At 34.9% G+C, this 22,331-nt stretch overlaps 1 protein-coding gene across 4 annotated transcripts in view; it reads right to left on the bottom strand.

Moving 5' to 3' along the window:
- Window positions 1–22,331, bottom strand: part of Srbd1 (S1 RNA binding domain 1) — a 280,519-nt gene that overhangs the window by 203,355 nt on the left and 54,833 nt on the right. For all 4 annotated transcript variants that reach the window (XM_058573455.1, XM_058573456.1, XM_058573458.1 and 1 more), the window contains 4 exons: window positions 18,639–18,756; window positions 17,158–17,296; window positions 11,905–12,001; window positions 8,231–8,366 (listed from right to left, as the gene is read on the bottom strand). In XM_058573455.1, coding sequence (XP_058429438.1) covers window positions 8,231–8,366; window positions 11,905–12,001; window positions 17,158–17,296; window positions 18,639–18,756 — 490 coding nt within the window. The remainder of the gene's footprint in view (window positions 1–8,230; window positions 8,367–11,904; window positions 12,002–17,157; window positions 17,297–18,638; window positions 18,757–22,331) is intronic.

Raw genomic sequence — 22,331 nt, 5'->3', positions numbered from 1 at the left:
AAGAGAATTAATAAAGCAACAGAGGATATCTTCAGCTGAGATTTTTATCTAAGACAGATTTCTTCAAAACGACATTCAAAGAAAAGCAACAACAGTATAATGTATTCAAGAAACTTAAGGAAAGAAAGTGCAAAAAAATGTTTAAATGTGCCAGAACTAAGAATACTATACATATATACCCTTCTTGAACCATATAATAGGGTAGTGGTCAGCAAACTATGGTCCATGAGCCTATTAAATATATAGAGTGGCATTGGTTTGGACAGAGCTTCTGCACTAGGCCCAACAGTCCAAATCAAAATGGAGTCACTTATGCAAGTTCCAAGTCATCCAGCAAGTTTGTTTATAGGATCTTCCAAGAAATCAGGAGAGTGAGAAATACAGTAAGAGTCAATCCCCAAACATGACAGTTTTAGCCAGCATAATAGCTCCAACCTTTACAAAGAATGTAACTTTGAAAAAAACAATCTGCTTTTTTGTATTCTTTCTGCTTTCCCCAGACCAGATTTTTTTCTATAAAGCCAAACTCTTCTGCTCAGCTCATCAGAATAGTCATTGTATTTTATATGAGGCCTTGTCCCATTCTAGAATCCCAAATAAAGCACAATTAAGATTTTGTTGTAATTTTGTCTTCGGAAAGGATTAAGCCAATCTGACATCTATTTTTGTAAATAAAACTGCTAAAACACATTTATGATCACTCACTTATATATCGCCAGTGATTATTTTCATACAACATGGTAGTTGTATATTTTCAAAAAAAAATTATCTAACAAGCCTAAAATATTTACCCTATGTACCTTTACAGGAATGGTCTACCAGCTTCATACTAGATTAGAGAATAAGCTTCATTCATCCAAATGACCAGGAAGCTGTGGCAACAGGACTAAGGATAGGAATTTTGGATAATTGTGGGGCTAAGATTAAAGCAAGAGTGGGATCATTTTTCATTAAGAGAGCACACACTACAATCCTAATAGACAAAGAAGACTTCAAGACAAAAAAGCACTGAACAAGACAAGGGAAGAAACTTAATAATTTTAAAAGCCATATTCTAATTGTGGAACTGAGGGGCATACTTACTACACTTCAAAGAGGTTGACAGGAATATCACTAAAAATGGTAGAATCAGGAACTCCAGAACTCTTTTCTATCACAAAATTAGCAGAATGAACTTTTTCAGAGCTCTGGGATCTAAAAAAAAAATTTCAACAACCAGAACATCACCCACTGAAGAAGGAAGCTGCGTAATTTCCATAAGAGAGCACTTTTAACTCACCTGCTTATACCCACTACTCTGGGGCTCAGCAGGGCCTTGAAGATAACAGTCCACCTCCCACATTTCTGGGGCAGGTTCCTGGCACCAGAGGGAGCAATATGGACCTTCTTCTCAAGTACTTGAGATTTTGTGTTTTAATCTGTCTGGATTGATTTAAAGGTTTGCCTTTGTTTCACTTGTCTTAGAGCTCACCCAGAGCAGAAGCAGCTTTCTAGGGGGACTATGTCAAAAAGGTTTTTTAATTTTGTTTTCATTTTTGTCTTTGCAGTACTGGGGATCAAACCAGGGCCTCATGGTTAATGAGCTCTACCACTGAGCTATACCCCCAGCCCTGTCAAAAGTATTTCACGGCAAATGTCTTGGCCACAGTCATTAAGGCTATGGCAACTAATAAAAAGACCAAAATAAATAAAATAAATAGGGAAGAAAGAGGCTAGAAAACGAGATATTTGAGGGGAAAAGTTCTTTTAAAAATTCCTGTGTATACCAGGGACTCTAGGAGGTACCCGCATACCTAGGACTGGACATATGCTCTAAAAATCCCCACGCTTTCACCTCTAACTGACTTTGTGTTGCATGTAAACAGCAAGCAAAGGTGAAGACAACAAGGCAGAGTTGCTAATGGCTTCTCTATATATTGAAGAAGCGCCCCAACACAGAACCAATCTACAAAGGCTGAGTTTGAAAAATTCGTTTTTAACTCCATGCTTTTGTTTTTTGTTTGGTTGTTTGGTTGGTTGGCTTTATTTTGTTTTGTTGTGGCACTGGGGATTGAACTCAGGGTCTTGTGCATGCAAGGCAAGCAATCTACCAACTGAGCTATATCCCCAGCCCTGACTCCATGGTTTTAAGGAAATCTCTGGCAAATAGCTAGCTACTTACTAAGCTAACAGAAGAGAGAATGTTGAGAGTCCAAACATGAAAAAGAACATAGAGATTTACAAAAGTAATTCAGAAAAGTCACTAAAACAAATAACCCACAACCAATAACTAAATTAGGGAAGTGAGAGAATATGATTTTCAGAGTTGCCAAGTTACCAAGAAACAAGTTATATAAAGAAACAAATTATGATCCACTAACAAGGGGAAAAAATGAAAAGAAAATAAAAAAGAAAGTCCCTGAGGAAGCATAGACACTGGCCTTACTAAACTAAGCTTTTAAATCCACTGTGTTAAATGTGCTCAGACTTGAAGGAAATCATGGACAGAGAGCTAAAGGAAGCCAAGAGAATGATATTTAACTATACGAACTAACAATAAAGCATAAGAAATTTTGAAAAGAAACCAAATAGAAATTACGGAGCTGAAAAGCACAATGAAATATTCACTAGTGGGGTTCAACAGCAAATTTTTTTGTCCTTTTTTTTTCTTTCTTTTTTTTTAATTTGTTCCAATTAGTTATACATGACAGCAAAATGCATTTTGACTCACTGTACACAAATGGAGCTTTTCATTTCTCTGGTTGTACACAATGCAGAGTTACACCATTCATGTAATCATACATGTACATAGGTTAATAATTACCATCCCATTCTTCCACCCTTCCTACCCCTATGCCCCCTCCTGTTAGCAGCACCCCCTTTCTCCACAGAAAAGTCTTAACAGGGCTTCTTCAGAAATCTTCACCATGGCTGATTTTAGGACTGTCAGCAAGAGACTCTACAAAAGAGTTCAATGTAGATAAACTTCCTATTTTCATGTTGCCCTTTCTTACTTGACCACTAGCCAGGAAGAAACCAGCACTCCAGGTAACCCCCTTACTAATTTTTCACAAACATATCCAGTATACTAGTTTGTAGAAATGTGTAAACAAGGCCTCTGGCCTTGAGCTGGGGCTTCACGAGTTGTCTACATTTCTAAGAGAAGAGAAGATACCAATTTGGCTCCATGGTAACAGCTGGCAGGTGGAGGAAAGAAAGGGGAGAAGCAGCTCTCCCCTTCTCAGGGGTTGTCCTTGAAGGGTTAACTTGCCCAAAACAGTGAAGGAAAAAGCTGCTTTTATGTGAACTTCTGCAGACTGTGAACTTCTGAGCCCCTCCCCTTACATGCTGGGTATAAAACTCTGAAACTACCTGAACTCGGGGTTCAGGGGATTAATTGATTACAGCAAAAGCTGTGCCCTCTGAACCTGGCTGCAGCCAAATAAAACTGTTTCCTGCTATCTTCGATGCCTTGCATCGTCTGTCCTATAACACTCCCCTACCCTCACTCCCCTCTGCTCAATTCAAAAGTCCTCCATTTTTCCCTTGTCCTCACCTCCCACCCCATTAAGGATCAGCATCCACATATTAGAGAAAACATTTGATCTTTGGTTTTTTGGAATTGGCTTATTTCACTTAGCATGATATTCTCCAACTCCATCCATTTACCTTCAAATGCATTATTTTATTCTTCTTTAAGGCTGAGTAATATTCTATTGTACCTACATACCACAGTTGCTTTATCCATTCATCTATTGAAAGACATCTAAGTTGGTTCCAGTTTAGCTATTTCGAATTCAGCTGCTGTTGTGAACTGAGCTGTTATAAACATTGATGTAGCTGCGTCACTGAAGTAGGCTGTTTTAAAATCATTTGGCTATAGAACAAGGAGTGGGATAGCTGGATCATATGGTGGTTCTATTCCAAGTTTTTTAAGGAATCTCCATACTACTTTCCAGAGTGGTTGCACGCATTTGCAGACTCAACAATGTATGAGTGTACCTTTTCCCCCACATCCCCACCAACACTTATTGATGCTAGTATTCTTGATAATTGCCATTCTGACTGGAATGAAATAAAATCTTAAAGAGTAGTTCTGATTTACATTTCTCTAATTGCTAGAGATGTTGAATAATTTTTCATATATTTGTTGATCAATTATATATCTTTTTCACTTCCTTAGCCCATTTATTGATTGTGTTATTTGGGGGTTTTTTGGTGTTAAGTTTTTGAAGCTCTTTATATATCCTGGAGATTAGTGATCTATCTGATGCTTATTTGGTAAAGATTTTCTCCCATTCTGTTGGCTCTCTCTTCATGTTACTGATTGTTTCCTTTGCTGAGAAGAGCCTTTTTAGTTTGAATCCATCCCATTTATTGATTTTGATTTTATTTGTTGTGCTTTAGGAGTCCTGTTAAGGAAGTCATATTCCTAAGCCTACCTGATGAAGATTTGGGTCTGCTTTTTCTTCTATTAGGTGCAGGGTCTCTGGTCTAATTCCTAGGTTCTTAATCCACATTGAGTTGAGTTTTGTGCATGGTGAAAGATAGGGGTTTAATTTCATTTTGCTGCATATGAATTTCTAGTTTGCCCAGCACCAATTATGGAAGAGGCTATCTTTTCTCCAATGTATTTTTTTTTTTTTTGGTGCCTTTGTCTAATATGAGATAACTGTATTTATGTGGGTTTGTCTCTGTGTCTTCTATTCTGTACCATTGGTCTACATGTCTGTTTTGTTGGCAATACCGTGCCAATTTTATTACTATAGTTCTGTAGAATATGTTAAAGTCTGGTATTGTGGTGCCTCCTGCTTCATTCTTCCTGCTAAGGATTGCTTTGACTATTCTGGGTCTCTTATTTTTCCAAATGAATTTCATGATTGCTTTTTCTTTTCTATGAGGAATGTTGTTGGGATTTTAATTGGAATTGCATTAAATCTGTATAACACTTTTGGTAATATGACATTTTGACAATATTAATTCTGCCTCTCTAAGAACAAGGGAGATGCTTCCATCTTCTAAGGTGATCTTTAATTTCTTTCTTTGGTGTTCTGTAGTTTTCATTGAAGAGGTCATTCACCTCTTTTGTTAGGTTTATTCCCAAGTATTTTGTTTGTTTCTTTTTTGAGGCTATTGTGAATGGGGTAGTTTTCCTAATTTCTCTCCCAGAGGATTCATCACGGATGTATAGAAATGCATTTGATTTATGAGTGTTGATTTTATATCCTACTACTTTACTGAATTCATTTATTAGTTCCAGAAGTTTTCTGCTGAAATTTTTTTGATTCCCTAAATATAAAATCCTATAGTTGGCAAAGAGTGATAGTTTAAATTCTTCTTTTCCTATTGGTATCCCTTTAATTTCTTTCTTCTAATTGCTCTGGCTAGAGTTTCAAGGACTATGTTGAATAGAAGTGGTGAAAGAGTGCAACCCTGTCTTGTTCCAGTTTTTAGAGGAAAAGCTTTCAATTTTTCTCCATTTAGAGTGATGCTGGCCTTGGACGTAATAGCTTAGATAGCTTTTAAAATGTTCAGGTATGTTACTACTATCCCTAGTTTTTCTAGTGTTTTCAACATGTAGGGGTGCTATATTTTGTCAAATGCTTTTTCTGCATCTATTGAGATGATCATATGATTCTTACCTTTAAGTTTATCAATGTGATGAATTACATTTATTGATTTCCATATGTTGAACCAATCTTGCATTCTTGGAATGAACCCCATTTGATCATTGTGCATTCTTTTTAATATGTTTTTGTATGCAATTTGCCATAATTTTATTGAAGAATTTGGCATCTATGTTCATCAGGGATATTGGTCTGAATTTTTCCTTCTTTGATGTGTCTGCTTTTGGTATCAGGTTGATACTAGCCTCATAGAAATAATTTGGAAGGATTCCTTCCTTTTATATTTCATGAAACAATTTGAGGAGTATTGGTATTAATTCTTCTTTGAAGGTCTTGTAGAACTCACATGAGAATCCCTCTGGTCCTGGGCTTTTCTTGGTTGGTAGGGTTTTGATGGCATCTTCTATTTCATTGCTTGAAATTGACCTATTTAAATTGTGCATGTCCTCCTGATTCAGTTTGGGCAGATCATATGTCTCTAGAAATGTGTTGATGTCTTCAAGATTTTCTATTTTACTGGAGTACAATTTTTCATAAAAGTTTGTAATTATCTTCTGTATTTCAATAGTATCTGTTGTGATATTTCCTTTTTCATCATGAATTTTAGTAATTTGAGTTTTCTCTCTCCTTTTCTTTAGGGTGGTTAAGGGTTTGTCAATTTTATTTATTTTTTCAAAGAATCAGCTTCTCGTTTTGTCTATTTTTTCAGTTGTTTCTTTTGTTTCAATTTCATTTGATGTTAGTCCTGATTCTAATTACTTTCTGTCTTCTACTTTTGGTGTTGGTTTATTCTTCTTTTTCTAGGGCTTTGAGATATAATGTTAGGTCATTTATTTTCTTTTTAAGATTTTCTTAATATGTACACAATATCTTTATATTTATTTTTAGCTGGTGATGAGGATCGAACCCAGTGCCTCACATGTGTGAGGCAAGCTCTCTGCTGCTGAGCTATAAACCCAGCCCCAGGTCATTTATTTCAACAGCAAATTTGAGCAAGCAGAAAACAAGTCATCAAAGTTGAAGACAGGACAATTGAAATTACACAATTTGAGATGAGAATAAAAAAGGAATAAAAAAAAACTAATAGAGTCCCTGTAGGATACTACCAAGCACTACATATAATGGGAGTTCCACAAGAGGGAAGAAAGAGGCCAAAAGATTATTTGAAGAAATAACGACCAGGAGTTTATCAATTTTGACTTTTTTTAAAAAAAATTACTCTACGCATCTAAGAATCACAATGAACTACAAATAGAATAAACTCAGAGACTCCCAAGGCACGTTATCATCAAAATTTCAAAGACAAAGGCAAAGAATCTTGAAAGAAGAGTGAGAAAGAAGTAACTTGGCACACTAAGATTAGCAGCTGACTGCTCATCAAAATTTATGAAGTGTCCAGGCATGGTGGCACATGCCTATAACCCCAATGGTTTGGGAGGCTGAGGCAGAAGGATTTAAGTTCAAAGCCAGCCTCAGCAACTTAGGGAGTCCCTAAGCAATTTAGCAAGACCCTGTCTCAAAATAAAAAAAATTAAAAGGGGAGTAGGGCTAGGGAATGTGGCTCGGTGGCCACTGAGCACCCGTGGGTTCAATGCCTGCTACAATAAAAAGAAAAATCATGGAAGGCATACCACAAGATGGTGAATGACATATCCAAAGTTACAAAAGACTGCCAATTAGGAATTCTATACTCAAAAAAATCATTCTTCAGAAATGAGAAAAAGTTTAATGGGTAGAGTTTCAGTTTTGTAAGATGAAAAGGTTCTGAGACAGGTTGTAGAAACATTACTCATTCTTAAAATGATGAAGATCATACATTTTATGTTATGTGTATTTTACTGCAGTTATATAAAAGTTAATTAAAAGGAGAACTTAAGACTTCCCAGATAAACAAAAACTATGAAAGTCTGTCATTAGTAGATCTGCCCTACATAAAATATAGTGGGGGGGGGGGGGGGGGACAGTGTTTGCAGTGTAGGGATGGAATGAAAAGGCAGTAGACAGTAACTCAAAGCCAAATGAAGAAATAAAGAACATGGTTAAGGTAACTACACAGGTAAATATAAAAGCCAGTACTACTGTATTTTTTATTTATAACTCCTCTTGTTTCTCCTATATTATTTAAAAACCACATTCTACAATGTACACATGCATTCCCTAAATGACTATATTTAGAAAAAAAATTAGTAAACTGGAAAATGAAATCAGAAGACTGAGTAACAATGACTACGGTTCATGCAACCAAATGAGATCTATCACACTTTATTCTAAACCAGACATCTCTGATTTGTATTTCATGTGGAAAAGATCTATAAGTGAGCTGAAACCCAAGCAAACAGGGAATCAGAGTCTAACATGAAAGATCACCAGGCAGAAAGCAAGAGACCTAAGTTGTTATACTGTTGGCTCTGCTAAAAATTCCCAGTGTCACTAACTTCTCTAGGTCTTTAGTTTCCCATTTGTGAAATTAGGAAAATATAATATTTTATAAGAAATGTGTATGAAGAAAAAAGAAACCAGATGACATAAAATTCTTTAAATTCTTAGGTAAGTAAAGCAGCAGGCAAGTATAGAGCACTATCATTACTACTGGCATCAGAACATACAAGTAGTTCCTTACTCACCTGATGATGCTGGATGTTTCTTATGTTACATGAGAAGTTTTGGTAGAGCTGAAACTTATCAACGTCTTTCTCATTTACCTTTTTTGAGGACACTTTTGCCAGAGATGACTGGATACAAATGTATCTATTTTGGCACCTGCTCAGATACACAAATGTTCAAAAAAAATTAATATTTTATTTACTTAGTTAGGTACTGGGATTGAACCCAGGGTGCTATACCATTAAATTACATTGCTGGCCATTATTATTATTTATTTTGAGACAGTCTTGCTAAGTTGCTGGGGCTAGCCTCAAACTTGTGATCCTCCTGCCTCAGCCTCCCAAGTTGCCAGAATTATAAGCATGTATCCAACTAATAAGTACCTCAGTAGAACAAAAATAAGTTATATGGAAATAAGGATAGCAAAAAAATTAAGCCATTACAAAGTGCAATGTGTTTAATGATGCCCAATTATGAAAACAATAGTATTATTAACCCATCATAAGGACATTTTGCCTACCATGCTAACATATATCCTACAGAACTGTTTATGTATCAACCCAATATGCCTAAATGAGTTCAAATACCATTTAGTTACGCAAGAGACCAAAACTATCATAGGAATCAGACTAATAACTATAGTCTAAATATCATAATATCATCCTTCTCTAACCACTGAATTAGGCAGTCACAGTCAATTAAAAGCTAAAAAAAAAAAAAAGAAAGAAAAAGAAACAAAAGGATGTACCAGAATAGCTTCCTATAATAATTTATAAAACCGAGACAAATTTCAGTTGCATAATTACTCACACACACCCAAAACAGTTAATCTAATCACTTTTCCTACTTCAACCCATTCCTGCTAGGACCACTGAGAATACAGAAAAGTTCTCTTCCTTGAATTAACAAAACCCCTAATGCAACAGCAATCAACTGGTTCATCCCCTTTCCTCTCTCCGCAAAGTCATATAGCTGGAGGTATGGAAGGACACAGAGCAAAAGCAAATCTCTGGCAGAAACCTACCATTTCTTTTGATAGATAGCAGAAAAAGAACAACAGGGTACATAAAAATAAGGTTTTATGGGCTGGGTTTGTAGCTCAGTGGTGGAGCGCTTGCCTAGCACATGTGAGGCCCTGGGTTCAATTCTCAGCACCACATTAAAAAAATAAATAAATAAAATAAAGATGCATCGGGCTCGGGTTGTGGCTCAATGGTAGAGCACTTCCCTAGCATATGTGAGGCACTGGGTTCAATACTCAGCACCACATATAAATAAATAACTTTGACAACTAAAAAACATTATGTAAAAAAAATTTTTTAAATAAACAAATACAGATGCATCAACAACTAAACAAAAAAAATTAACTACAGTTTTAAAGTAATGCCTTTTTAAGGCATACTCATACATTGCTGGTGGGACTGCAAATTGGGACAGCCAATATGGAAAGCAGTATGGAGATTCCTTGGAAAACTAGAAATGAAACCACCATTTGACCCAGCTATTCCTCTCCTTGGTCTATATCCAAATGACTTAAAAACAGCATACTACAGGGACACAGGCAAATCAATGTTTATAGTAGCACAATTCACAATAGCTAAACTATGGAACCAACCTACATGCCCTTCAGTAGATGAATGGATAAAAAAAAAATGTAGTATAAACACACGATACAATATTACTCAGTGATAAAAGAGAATAAAATCATGGCATTTGCAGGTAAATGGATGGAGTTGGAGAAGATAATGCTAAGTGAAATTAGCCAATCCCAAGAAACCAAATGCCAAATGTTTTCTCTGATATAAGTAGGCTGATGCATACTGGGGTAGGGAGGGGGAACATGGGAGGAATAGACAAACTCTAGATAGGGCAAAGGAGTAGGAGGGAAGGGAGGGGGCATGCAGTTAGAAATTGATGGAGGGATGAGATGGACATCATTATCCAAAATACATGAATGAAGACACGAATGGTGTGAATATACTTTGTATACAACCAGAGATATGAAAAATTGTGCTCTATATGTGTAATATGAACTGCAATGCATTCTGCTGTCATACATAACAAATTAGAATAAAAAAATTTTTAAAAAATCGGAGTTGCCAGATATGTCTTCTTTTCATACAACTACTGATATATTTTTAAATGAAATAAATTAGCATCTTACATCTAAAAAATTTCCATGAAGCAAAGACTTGAGAACAATTATCTAGCCAATTCAGTTAGGAGAAATACATATATTTTCCCTTGATGTCTAAAGTCAGAGTTGTTTGGATTAAATCTAAACTGTTTAGGGTTGCATTATCTACCCATTATACAATTTTTGTGTTATAATCCCCAAGCTGATGCATTAAAGCTTCAGAAATATTTTCATAAACATAAAAAGATGTTCATACAATCCTGTTAATTTTTTAAAGGTTTAATTTTCATGCAATACAATCTATCCTAGTATATTAGTGAATATGCATAGAAAAGTATATTGTGAGTAAACACTCTTAGAAATCTGCAACAGTAGTTAAGAATGGTAACTGAGTATGTGGCTAAAAATTATTTTTGCTTATCTGTACTTGTTGACTTTTTAAATTGTTAAAATTAGAAAAGCAAAAGATGGTCATTTATAAAATCTAAAAGTAACATAGAACTATTAAAAAAAAAGTATATGTTCCTTTTTACTGACAGCTACCCCACATGATATCCCATCTCTTGGAATCCTCTGTCTTCTCAGGAGTGAACATTTTTATGTGCTTTATAAATATTTTCTATGTCTCTTGTATAAAAATATAGGAATTTGTTTATATTATAGGATTATGCTTGAATTTCTATTTTAATTTATCATATACATTATTCCATATTTGTAAAATTCTATTTACTAGGTAAACTTTTATACTTTATGCAATTGGTATGTATTACTAATGTAGGAAGAAAATAAACTTTATTTAAAAAAATTTTTTTTAAAGTAATGCCTTTTTTAGGGGCTGGGGATGTGGCTCAAGTGGTAGCGCGCTCGCCTGGCATGCATGCGGCCCGGGTTCGATCCTCAGCACCACATACAAAGATGTTGTGTCCGCCGAAAAATAAATAAATAAATATTAAAAAAAAAAAAAAAGTAATGCCTTTTTTAAAATGAGGCATAAAATCCATGAGCCCAAATAGGTCTAGCAAAGAGTTTTAATCTCATAAATGCAGATTATGATGCAATGGATAGATAAGCTGCTCTCCCCAGAAGCCAAAATTCATTTTAAGGTCAGTGCTTTTATCCATATCTCATATCACACATTCTGAAGATAACGCAATTGCCAATAAACTCCATAAATTAACTATTATAAAGTTAAACCTGTACATCACAATTAACATGTTTAAGAAATAAGCATAAATCTAAATAAGCATAAATCTCTAGTAGATGTTATGTAAATGCAGTGGTTTCTAAACTGTGTTCATCAGAGCTCTCCATTGAGGTGCCTGGGTTTAACAAGATGATTAGATAGAGTTCCAGGCTCCCTGACCATAATTCAATTAAAACATCTTTTCTTTTATCTGTTCTATATATTAAGGTTCTGTTGTTTGAAAAAAGTGATCTGATACTAGGGGGAAAAAAGTCTGAAGACAGTTTTTAATGAACACTGGTGTTAGCAGTAACCATGTGACCCTTAACAACAAAAGCCCACAAAGCAGAAAACTCTATGAAAGAGTTACTCACAATTTCCGAATGAAATCAAGCGTGTCTTTGTCTTTAGCAATCATGTCTGCTAAAATATGCTGCACTCCTGTTTCAATATCCTGGAGTGCTGACAGCCCTTTAGGTGAAGGGTAAGAGGGAGAACAAAAACACAAAGTATAAAGATTGCTTTTAATGCCTGTAATTACCACATTATTTTAAATCCTAGTTGAAATAAAATTTTAACTTAACAAACTTAAGACAAAAAGATATCATAACAATGACTAGCTTCCATATGCAACAAAAGAGAGCCTCGAGAAGCAATAATGTAGGGCCTTCCCATAATATACTGCCTACTAGTAAAAAGGCAGGTTTGGAGACAGCTGCCTGATCTGCTCCTGGTTCTAATACTAATTGTGGAACCCTGGGAAAGTTCCTTAACTTCTGTACCTCAAGTTTTCTATAAAAATAATAGTAATGCTTTCATAAAGTAGTTGCAAAAATTAAATGAGATGGTAAATATGTAGTAAGAGTCATCTCCCAAGGTTCATAATTTTTTCAATTGTTACAAAAACTCTCCTTACAAGCAATTTTATTACTACTCCTATTTTGGATTATAAAACATTTATTTACATTTTCAATGACCTAGCTGAATTTCTTAAATCTCACAAACATAAAACAAAAGCTATAGTGCAAATATTCATCTTCAAAATAAAATTGTCTCTCAGTGATGCACTATGTTCTCTCCAAGTGCTTTAGATTTGCTAATTTACAGAACTCACTCTTATTTATCATGGCCCCTGTGAAATCAAACTATATAGACAAATGTCATTTGCATTGCCTTCCTTCATTTCCTTTGTCTTTATTGTTTTATTTGCATTAAAAGTGTTTTGGTGGTGTTGTTTTACACAAAAGCTTAAATTACACAGCACTGAGTCCGTTGTTCATGTATGTTTTTCTGTGGGCACAGTTTTAATGAGGAAGAGGCATAAAAGCCAAAGAAAACAGAAAAACAGACTTACTATGACCTAATTAATAAAAAAGCAAAATGCCTTATTGTTATTGTTATGATAGTTAATGTAGTTGTGATAGCAGTTAATTGTAACTACTGAAGTAATTGTGTTTAAAGAAATTCAAAGAGAAATTTTACTGTGGAAATTAATAGAAATTTTATTTCCATTTGAAGAGAATTTCTCTATGAAGAAAATTTCAGAAACAAATTAACTTTACAAGGTGGAAGACTATATGTAAAAGACTTAGAACAGCTCTAACATAGTAAGCACTCAATAAATGTTTGCTCCTGTGTTAGCTATCTCCCTACATCAGCCTTCACCTAGTGCACAGAGAATGATTATTCTCTGTGGTTATCATCTCTATAGTTATTCTCTATGCACTACTTCTAGGATACTCAAATCACCTTGAAGTGTCATTACACAAAAGCCTTATGAGAACATCATGGTAATGAGTAAAGATGGAATCTACAATGGTGTATAGAATAGAAAGAAAAAATTATACATGTTGCTATAAAAAGAGCCTTTGAAAGGTGGCCAGCGGTAGCGCACCTGCCTGGCATGTATGAGGTACTGGGATCAATTCTCAGCACCCCGTATAAATAAATAAAGGTCTATCAACAACTAAAAAACATTTTTTTTTTTTAAAAAAAAAAAGGCCCCATCACATTGGGGGAATACAGTTAGAGAACCTTATGTAGTTACTGAACCTTTCATAATTAAAATTACATTAGAGCTCTAGTACAATGGTTTGTGAAATAGTCTGAAGACCTGAAAATGAAACTGTAGTAAGTACTTGTTAAATATACAGATTTCAGATTGGGGTGAGTGGTAGAGTACCTGTTAGTATGCACAAAGCTCTAGGTTCAATACCTGGCATGTATGCGCACACACACACACACACACACACACACACACACATCCTCAAAACTATGGGATTGTATTGTTTCACAGAGCATCCCAAATGATTCTGAAACTCATTAGACTTTTAAAAACCACTGTTAGGGAGGTACCTTGAGCTAGCTCTACAGCAGTGGTTCTCAGTGGGAGGCAGAAATTATCAGAATCATTTGGGAAGATCTTTCATATCACATACCACTCTCAGCCCAGAGAATAATTGAAAAAAATGAGTCTTGTGTGTTTTGAAAAATTCCTTCTCCAGTCAAAGAGAATTGATTTTAGAGGTGCATAATATAGCCAAAGACAACAGGAGTTCCTAAACTTCAGTTTTTCAGTGAAAACAGGAGGAAATTAAGTCCATAGAATCAGAAAATCCTATCCATTGTCTTACAATGTAATCTTTCTAGCCAGAGACTCTCCAGATCTCCACACCTGAAACAAAAACTGAAAAGTTCTAGGGGCTGGGGTTGTGACTCAGCGGTAGAGCACTTGCCTCGCATGTGTAAAAAGCACTGGGTTTGACCCCCAGCATCACATAAAAATAAATAAATAAACAAAATAAACATGTTGTCTCCATCTACAACTAAAAAACATATATATAGGAAAAACTGAAAAGTCAACATTTCATTTCTCTCTTACTACACTTAGGCAACCTCCTCTTACATTCAACAAAACAATCAGCTACTCCTTGTGTACAGTATGGATCGCCTAGGACACAGTCCATCTGCAGTATAGAATAGCTGTGATTCAAACCAAATTTTGTTAGTCTGTAGCAAGCAACAAATGTCTTCCACTGGGAAAAAAAAACCTGAAATATCCAGTTTCTTAAATATTTCTTGAGGAATAATGAAAATACTTTAGAAAAATAGTAATTAAAAATGATCGTGTGTATATGCACAGGAAAAACAGTGAAGGCAGTGAGACAGGAAAAAACATTTCAAACTTTTAAAAGCAGTACCTGGCTTATTTAGAATTAATTATAATGCTTCTACATTTACGATCAGGATAAAAGAATAAAGCAAACAAAGTCTTGATATGTTTGCAAGTACTACTTGTGTTGGCTCTGAGCTATTCATCCACGTGATCAGAAGTATCACTACCTGTTATCCATCATCATGTATTCCAGGAGCTACACCACATATGACAATCAAGAGACATAGTTATTAAAAACCTACCCAATAGGAACTCAGTATGTGTGAGAACAAAGGAGATCTTTAGTCCAAAGGGGGTGGGAAGAAGAAGGAAAAGAAATTAATCATAAGGAAAAAAATCTGTGTGCATCTAACATACCAAAAGCTCCAACATTCCATTCTAATAAAACATTCCATGATGGGCACAGACAGTTTCCACTGTGATTAACCTTAAGGTTTGGCTATTCAATCTCAGCTATTATTAAAATATTAAATATTGCAACCATTTGAAATTTTAACTTTAAATACACATTAAAAAATTAAAACATGTGAATGTTACTTATTTCAAACCATCTCTAAATTCAAATATTACTATTTTGCTTTTCCTTTTCATTGTTGTCTTTTCCAAAAGATATTAAGATGAGTTTGTATGAACAATATTTGTATTTTACAGACACACACAAATCTACAATTTCTGGATTATTTAAATCTAAAAATGGGTTATGGTATGCTATTATTCTCTACAGTTAAATACAAAGTGTGAATTTTGTTATCAGAGGCTGCCCCCTACAGACATTTATGTCTCCCATTCTAAAGAATCAACAGATGGTTGAAGAAACTACAATGGAGACAGAGACATACAGCTCAAAGCTGCAGTTATTTCAAATAAGGTAGGCTGACTAAACCTTGAGATCCAGTGAATAAAAATGAAAATTAGTTAACAATATTATGTACTGGAAATTTACTAAGAGAATAATCTTTAGGTGCCCTTACTACAAAAGAATAAAAAAGGCAACTGTGAAATAATGAATATATTAATTTGATTATCAAGCACAGTACTGTTTTACTATAGTAGTCATTTATGTACATACATACACACACACACACACACATACACACTCACAAATATGTTTGTGTATAAATATCAAAACATCTTGGAGACAAGCACGGTGGCAAACACCTGAAATCCCAGCAACTTGGGAGGTTGTAGAAGGAGAATCACAAGTTCAAAGTCAGCCTTCAAATAATTAAGACCCTGTCCCAAAATTTTTAAAAACGACTGGGATAGAGCTCAGTTGAAGAGTGCCCCTGGGATCAATCTCTAGTACCATAAAGCAAACAAAAAAAAGATCACATTGTATACCTCATACACAAAAAAAGTTTTAAAAACATAAACATTTTTTTAAAAGAATATCAATCTCCTACTCAATCAAAAAAGCAATCCTGATAAAAAGTAATTCTTATTCAGAAAGTTCTCACTCTTGGGCTCATTTTGACAATAAAACCAGAGAACCTTGACATGAATCAACTAGTTTCTTTGAATTTTCCTTCAAAATCTCTCTCTCCTTTACTCCCTCCTTCTCATTTTCTCTCACACACAATGGACAGGAAGATCTCCTGGGATGTAAATTTAGAAAAAGATACTTTACCTCTTAGAAAGTATAGGAGTGTGGCTTTAATTTATACTTCATGCATGTCAGAAGTGTTGAAAGTCTTTATAAAGAGGAGGTCTGGGTTGTATAATTAAACAAATTTTTAGAAACAGTATAAAAGCTTTAAAAAACAACGTAAGAGAATCTTTATAACTTCAGGGTATGAAGAGATTTCTTTAAAAGGGGGAAGAAAGAAAAAAAAATGATATACTCCATGAAAAGCGTTTAACACAATGCAAAAAAAAAAAGGGGGGGGAAGAAAGCACTTATTAAAAAGTAATAATAATAGGGGTTGGGGTTGTGGCTCAGCGGTAGAGCACTCATCTCTCACATGCAGGACCATGGGTTCAATCCTCAGCACCACATTAAAAAATAGATAAGTGAAATGAAGGTATTGTGTCCAACTACAACTAAAAAATAAATAAATATTTTTTAAAAGTAATAATAAACTAATACCTTATATTTACCAAGAGATGACATAAAGAAAGTCATCTTTTTTTGAAAAGATTACAACACACATTATGTAACAAAGAATACCTAAAAAATATGTACATATTCATAAGAAAAAGAGAAACAACATAAAAGAAAAATGGGCAAAAGACTAGAACAGGTACTTTATCAAAAGAGGAAAGGTGAATGACTAAGCAAGAGGTCTACCAGGATCTGTTTCATTAGAATCACTTAGTATTTATATGCTATAATATTCCTTTGTATGGTCATTACTTAATGACAGCACTTGTTAGCATAACGTTTGAAGTAAGAAAAAAAAAGAAAGGAAGGAAGGAAGGAAACAGGGCTGAACTCTTTAAGTAAAGCTGGTACCTTTAACATCAGGTCTAATGTAAGACAGCAGATTAAGCTCCCCTGGCTTCTCCAGCAGGGTCCAGGCTGCTCTTTCTAATCCCAGCTGCTTTGCTCTTTGGGCTTTGGTGCCTTTGCTCCCAGTTTTATAGGGAGCAGACTAGGAAAAAAGAAGGCGGGGGGGGGGGCATAAAACACTTAGGATTCAGTTTTAAAAAGCAAAAGTTAAAAAAACTAAGATGCAAAATAGAGGACACACTAAGAATTCTGAAGATCTCCTTTTCTTAAACCTTTCCCCTTCCTTCAGACATAAATTTGTATTAATTAACTAATACTTATGAAGATGGTGTATGCCTTATCCTATTCTTTATACTTTTAAGAATGCTTAATTAGTTATTTGTTTACTTATCTTAAAAACCACCTGACTGAAAGGTCCTCTTCTCAACTCAAGCAAGCTACTCTAAAATTTGTCTGCTTAGGATACTTCTACTTAATCACATTCATTCCTCAACCCGCCACCATCTGGCTTCTAGAAAAGAAACACCTTACTGAAAGTGGTATCACAAAAATCTATGAAGAACCCCTAAGTATATACAGCTTTCAGTTTTATCTCACCAAACCTCCTCCACTTACTTAGTGATTGTTTCCCTCATTCTAAAACTCTCTTCCCTACCTACCGTCCATGTACCATCAACTCTGGATTGTCCCCATAATTCTCTAACCATTTTTTCCATGTCTCTCTAGGTTCTCCCCTCCTCACTTTAAGCTGATGTTGCCCAGTGGCTCATTCTGACCTGCCTACCCACTTAAATAAGTTCTTCCACTCTCATAGTTTCTAACACAACCCTCCTATAGTTATCCATGGGAGACTGGTTTCCGGCATGCCCTTCCCTTCCTCCTGGATACCAAAACCTGATCATGCTCAGGTCTATTATATAAAATGGTATGGCATTTGCATATAATCTATGCATATCATCCTGTATACTTTAAATCATCTCTAGATTACTTAGACCATCTAAAACAATGTAGACATATGTAAATAGTTGTTATATTGTATAGCTTTGGGAATACTAACAAAAAACTCCATACATGTTCAATACAAATACAACACTTTTCAAATATTTTTGACCAACATTGGTTGAACACATGGATGTGGAACACACAAATAAATAACTGAAGGGCCAACTATACGTAAAGACACTCATATCTAGGTCTCCAGTTTAGCCCTCTCCCTTAAGCTTCACATTATTAACCTACTCTTCTTTCACTTGATGGGGAATTCCTTGGGAGTAAGGACTGCATATTACCCATATTTGTAAACCCAGTGCCTAACACAAAAAAAGTATTCAATAAGTATTTATTGAACAAAGGATAAGTATTTTGAGGAATTAAGTAATGGTGGCTAATAACTTTAGCTTTTTATGTCTTGGTCTTCAATTATAAAAAGACCCAAATCATAATATATTCAGGCATTACATTAAAAGATAAAAAGAGTTCCTTACCACGTGTTCTAGTTCTTCAAAAGTTTTACAGTTCAGCAAGGCTTTTAGTAAGCATTCAGACATCTTCCCTTCCTTCTTAATTTTCTGGATTGTACTATGAACCTTCTTAGCAACAGCCCTGAAAATAAAAACTTTTGTAATATACAAGACCTATACATTAAGACTTTCTTTTTGAGCCTATCTCAAAAAGTTGCAGATAAAGGAAAAGGAATCCTTTTTCCTCTGATTCATTTGAGAATAATACTGCCCCCCCCCACACATTTTAGTGTGTTATTTCCTATTAAAAAAATCTACAAAATCACAAAATGATCTTTAACACCAAATAATTAATAATGATGCATTATCATCATCTAATACTCAGACCTGAGGCCTTATCCAAGTTTCATCAACTGTTTGAACAATGTCTTTGATAGGGTGCAGTGGTATACACCTGAAATCCCATCTACTCAGGAGACTGATGCAGGAGGATTGCAAGTTCAAGGCCAGCCTCAACAACTTAGCAAGACCCTATCTCAAAATGAAAAAAAATAACAAGGGCTAGTGATATCACTCACTGGTAGAGTACTCATGGGTTCAATCCCTAGTACCATAATAATAGTCTTTTGTAGTATATTCACTTCAGAATTACAAGTTCCACGTATCTCGTTTCCTTCAAAATCAAGGCCTTAATACTTTTAAATGCTGTAGGCAAGTTATTCTGTGTGAAGTCCCAAAGTTTAGGTTTTTCTGATGTTTCCATATAGTTAAACTCCACTGGTGTCTCCTTGCAGGAACAGCTTAGAAGTGACTCTGGTCTTTTACCACAATCCATTAGGTGGCAAGTAATTTGATTTGTCCCATTACTGATTAATTTTGATCCTTATATTATCTGATGTCTGTAGGTTTCTCCACAATACAGGTACTCTTTATTCCCTCTGTAATTAATGTTTTGTGTAGAGGTGCTTTGAGACTATGTAATTATCACATTCCAGATTAAGGTTTCAATTTACGCACAGATTCATTTCTATTACTCTAAATTTGTGGTTTCTTTTTTATTTAGTTGTAATAATCCATTGCGATCATTTATTTTAATGGTCATATTGTCCCCAATGTGACCAGACATAACCCCTTCAAGCTTGCTGCTGTATCCTTCTGACATGTCTCCACCATTGTTTGAACCCCAAGTTATTCTTATTCTCTGCTACAAGATATTCCAGGCTCATCCTTTACATTCTCTGTCCCAGCCCTGGAATCAGAAGAATGGCACTTAGAAACCAAGTTATGGGTATTAGGTGTGCTCACTGCTATGGGATTATCATTACTCAAGATGGGCACACCTAGCACCCACAACTGGTTTCTAATACCATTCTCCACTAAAAAGAAACAGGATTTCATGTAAAAATGCTGATTCCAGGAATCAACATACAGGAATCAATTTACAAATAAGGGGAAGGGAAGGGTATAGTAGTTTTCCCCACTTTACAATGGCTTTTCTCTGTGCATATACAATTCTCTTCCTATATATAATGGATCTCACCCTATTTCATTCCCTATTCCTATTTATAGGTTCTGTTTAATAAGGGTATTACTAGAGTGATGGGTAAAAGTTAACAATAATGATTACAAAGAATTGATAGAAAAAAAATTAAATCTATTTATATTAAGAAAAATATTGAAGAAGATTGTCAATTAAAGGAAAAAAATGTGAACTATGAAATTTTAATTTACAACTTTTACATCTTTTATAATCCTGGTAACCCAAGCCATTCGCTATCAGGGTCATTTTGACAAAAGGCTAATATTCTAATGGCCTGCATATAAGGAAAAGGAAAAAAAATTCAGGAAACTTTCCTTACTATCCAGAGGTATATTACTTAATTCCCTTTCTAACAGCCATCCATACTAATATATTTTAACTCACAACTAATTTTATATTCACAAACACACATACACACACATAACTGAAACAATGTTTCATGAAACAATATTTTCCTTTACCATATAAACTGTGCCCTTATGTTTTCCATTTTATTTTTTAAATGGGATGAATTATTGGTTTCACTTTTCATATACAGGTAACATTTAATGGATTGAAAATTAATATTCTAGTTATAGAACATGCTGAGCTTAAGTCTGGAGATTCCTCAGAAAACTTGGGATGGAATCACCACTTGACCCAGTTATCCCACTCCTTAGCATATACCCAAAGGACTCAAGATCAGCGTGCTATAGTGACACAGTCACATCAACATTCATAGCAGCTCAATTCACAATAGCTTTTAGCTATGGAACCAACCTAGGTACCTACAAAGATGAATGGATAAAGAAAATGTGGTACATACACACAATGGAATATTAGTCAGCCACAAAGAAGAATGAAATTATGGCATTTCCCAGTAAATACATGGAAATGGAGACTGTCATGCTAAGTGAAATAAGCCAATTCCAAAAAAAAAAACAAAAGCCAAATGTTCTCTCTGATATGCAGACGCTGACTCACAATGGAGGGAGCATGTCACTGGATTGGGGGTGGGGGGGCGCATGTATGGGGATGGGAAAAACAGTAGAACAAACCAGACATAACGTTCGTATATTCACATATGAATACATAACAAGTGTAATTCCACATCATGTACAACCACAAGAATGGGAAGTTATACTCCATGTTTGTATGATATGTATTTGGACATATCATACATACATGGTATATATATCTCTCTCTCTCTCTCAATATAAATATATATTTATATATTTATATTGAGAGAGAGAGAGAGTAAATAAAAAATAAAAGAAAATGCAGAGCTTAAGAAAAAGTAGAGATTATATGTCTCATTACCAAAAAAGAAATGTAATGGAAAAAGATCTTCTAAGCCTCAATGTTTCCACTTATGTCAAGGAATATTCCTTTAGTAATAGTTAATGTATTCCTCCATTAACAGAAACCCAAATAATGAAACTCTTTTGCAGAAGGGCTTTTTATAGAAAAAGAAAACATTAATAATAATCTTGACATAAAGTTTCTTTTTGTCCCATACTATAAAATATTGTTAGAATACCTTTAACTTTAAGCAAACCATTCTTGTGTGACACTGTCCCCAAATCCTCAGGCTTTCTTTACTACCTTGCTTTCAACCAAGCAGAAAGCTTACTTAGAATTTGCAAATTACTGGCCTGTAGACAGTTTGTTTGGTCCAGAAACTCCTTACATAAAATTCTAGATTAGCAGCTTCTTTTCACATACAGGAAACTCCAGCAAACTGGGCAGTCAACTCTGCATGTCGTGATTCCCAGGAGATAATTAAGGGCTCCCCTCAGAGACAAGACTTGGGATCCCTAAGTCTTTTTTTTTTTTAATGTTTAGTTGTAGACAGACACAATACCTTTATTTTATTTATTTATGTGGTGCTGAGAATCAAACCCACGCATTCGAGGCAAGTGCTCTACCACTGAGCCACAATCCCAGCCAGTAATCTCTACTTCTTATCCCCTGATGCTTGATTATACTATCCAGGCTGGAAGATCTACATCTAAGACCATCTGTTTGAGAACTCATTTATGCTTCTGAATTGGCTAATTTATTCTGCCTCTCAAGGAAATATAATTTACTAGACACTAACACTTTAATTGTCCTGGCAGTAAAAGAACATCAACAAAAGTAGTAAAGTTGGTGAAATACAAATTCCCCATACATCACAGAAAGCTTATCAGGATAAT

The sequence above is a fragment of the Marmota monax genome, unplaced genomic scaffold, assembly GCF_021218885.2.
Source record: "Marmota monax isolate L192 unplaced genomic scaffold, Marmota_monax_Labrador192_F-V1.1 WCK01_AAM20220418_F8-fsc00015, whole genome shotgun sequence".
Lineage (NCBI taxonomy): Eukaryota > Metazoa > Chordata > Mammalia > Rodentia > Sciuridae > Marmota > Marmota monax.
Note: the sequence above shows the minus strand (reverse complement) of the source record. Positions and strands in the feature narration are given on the sequence as shown.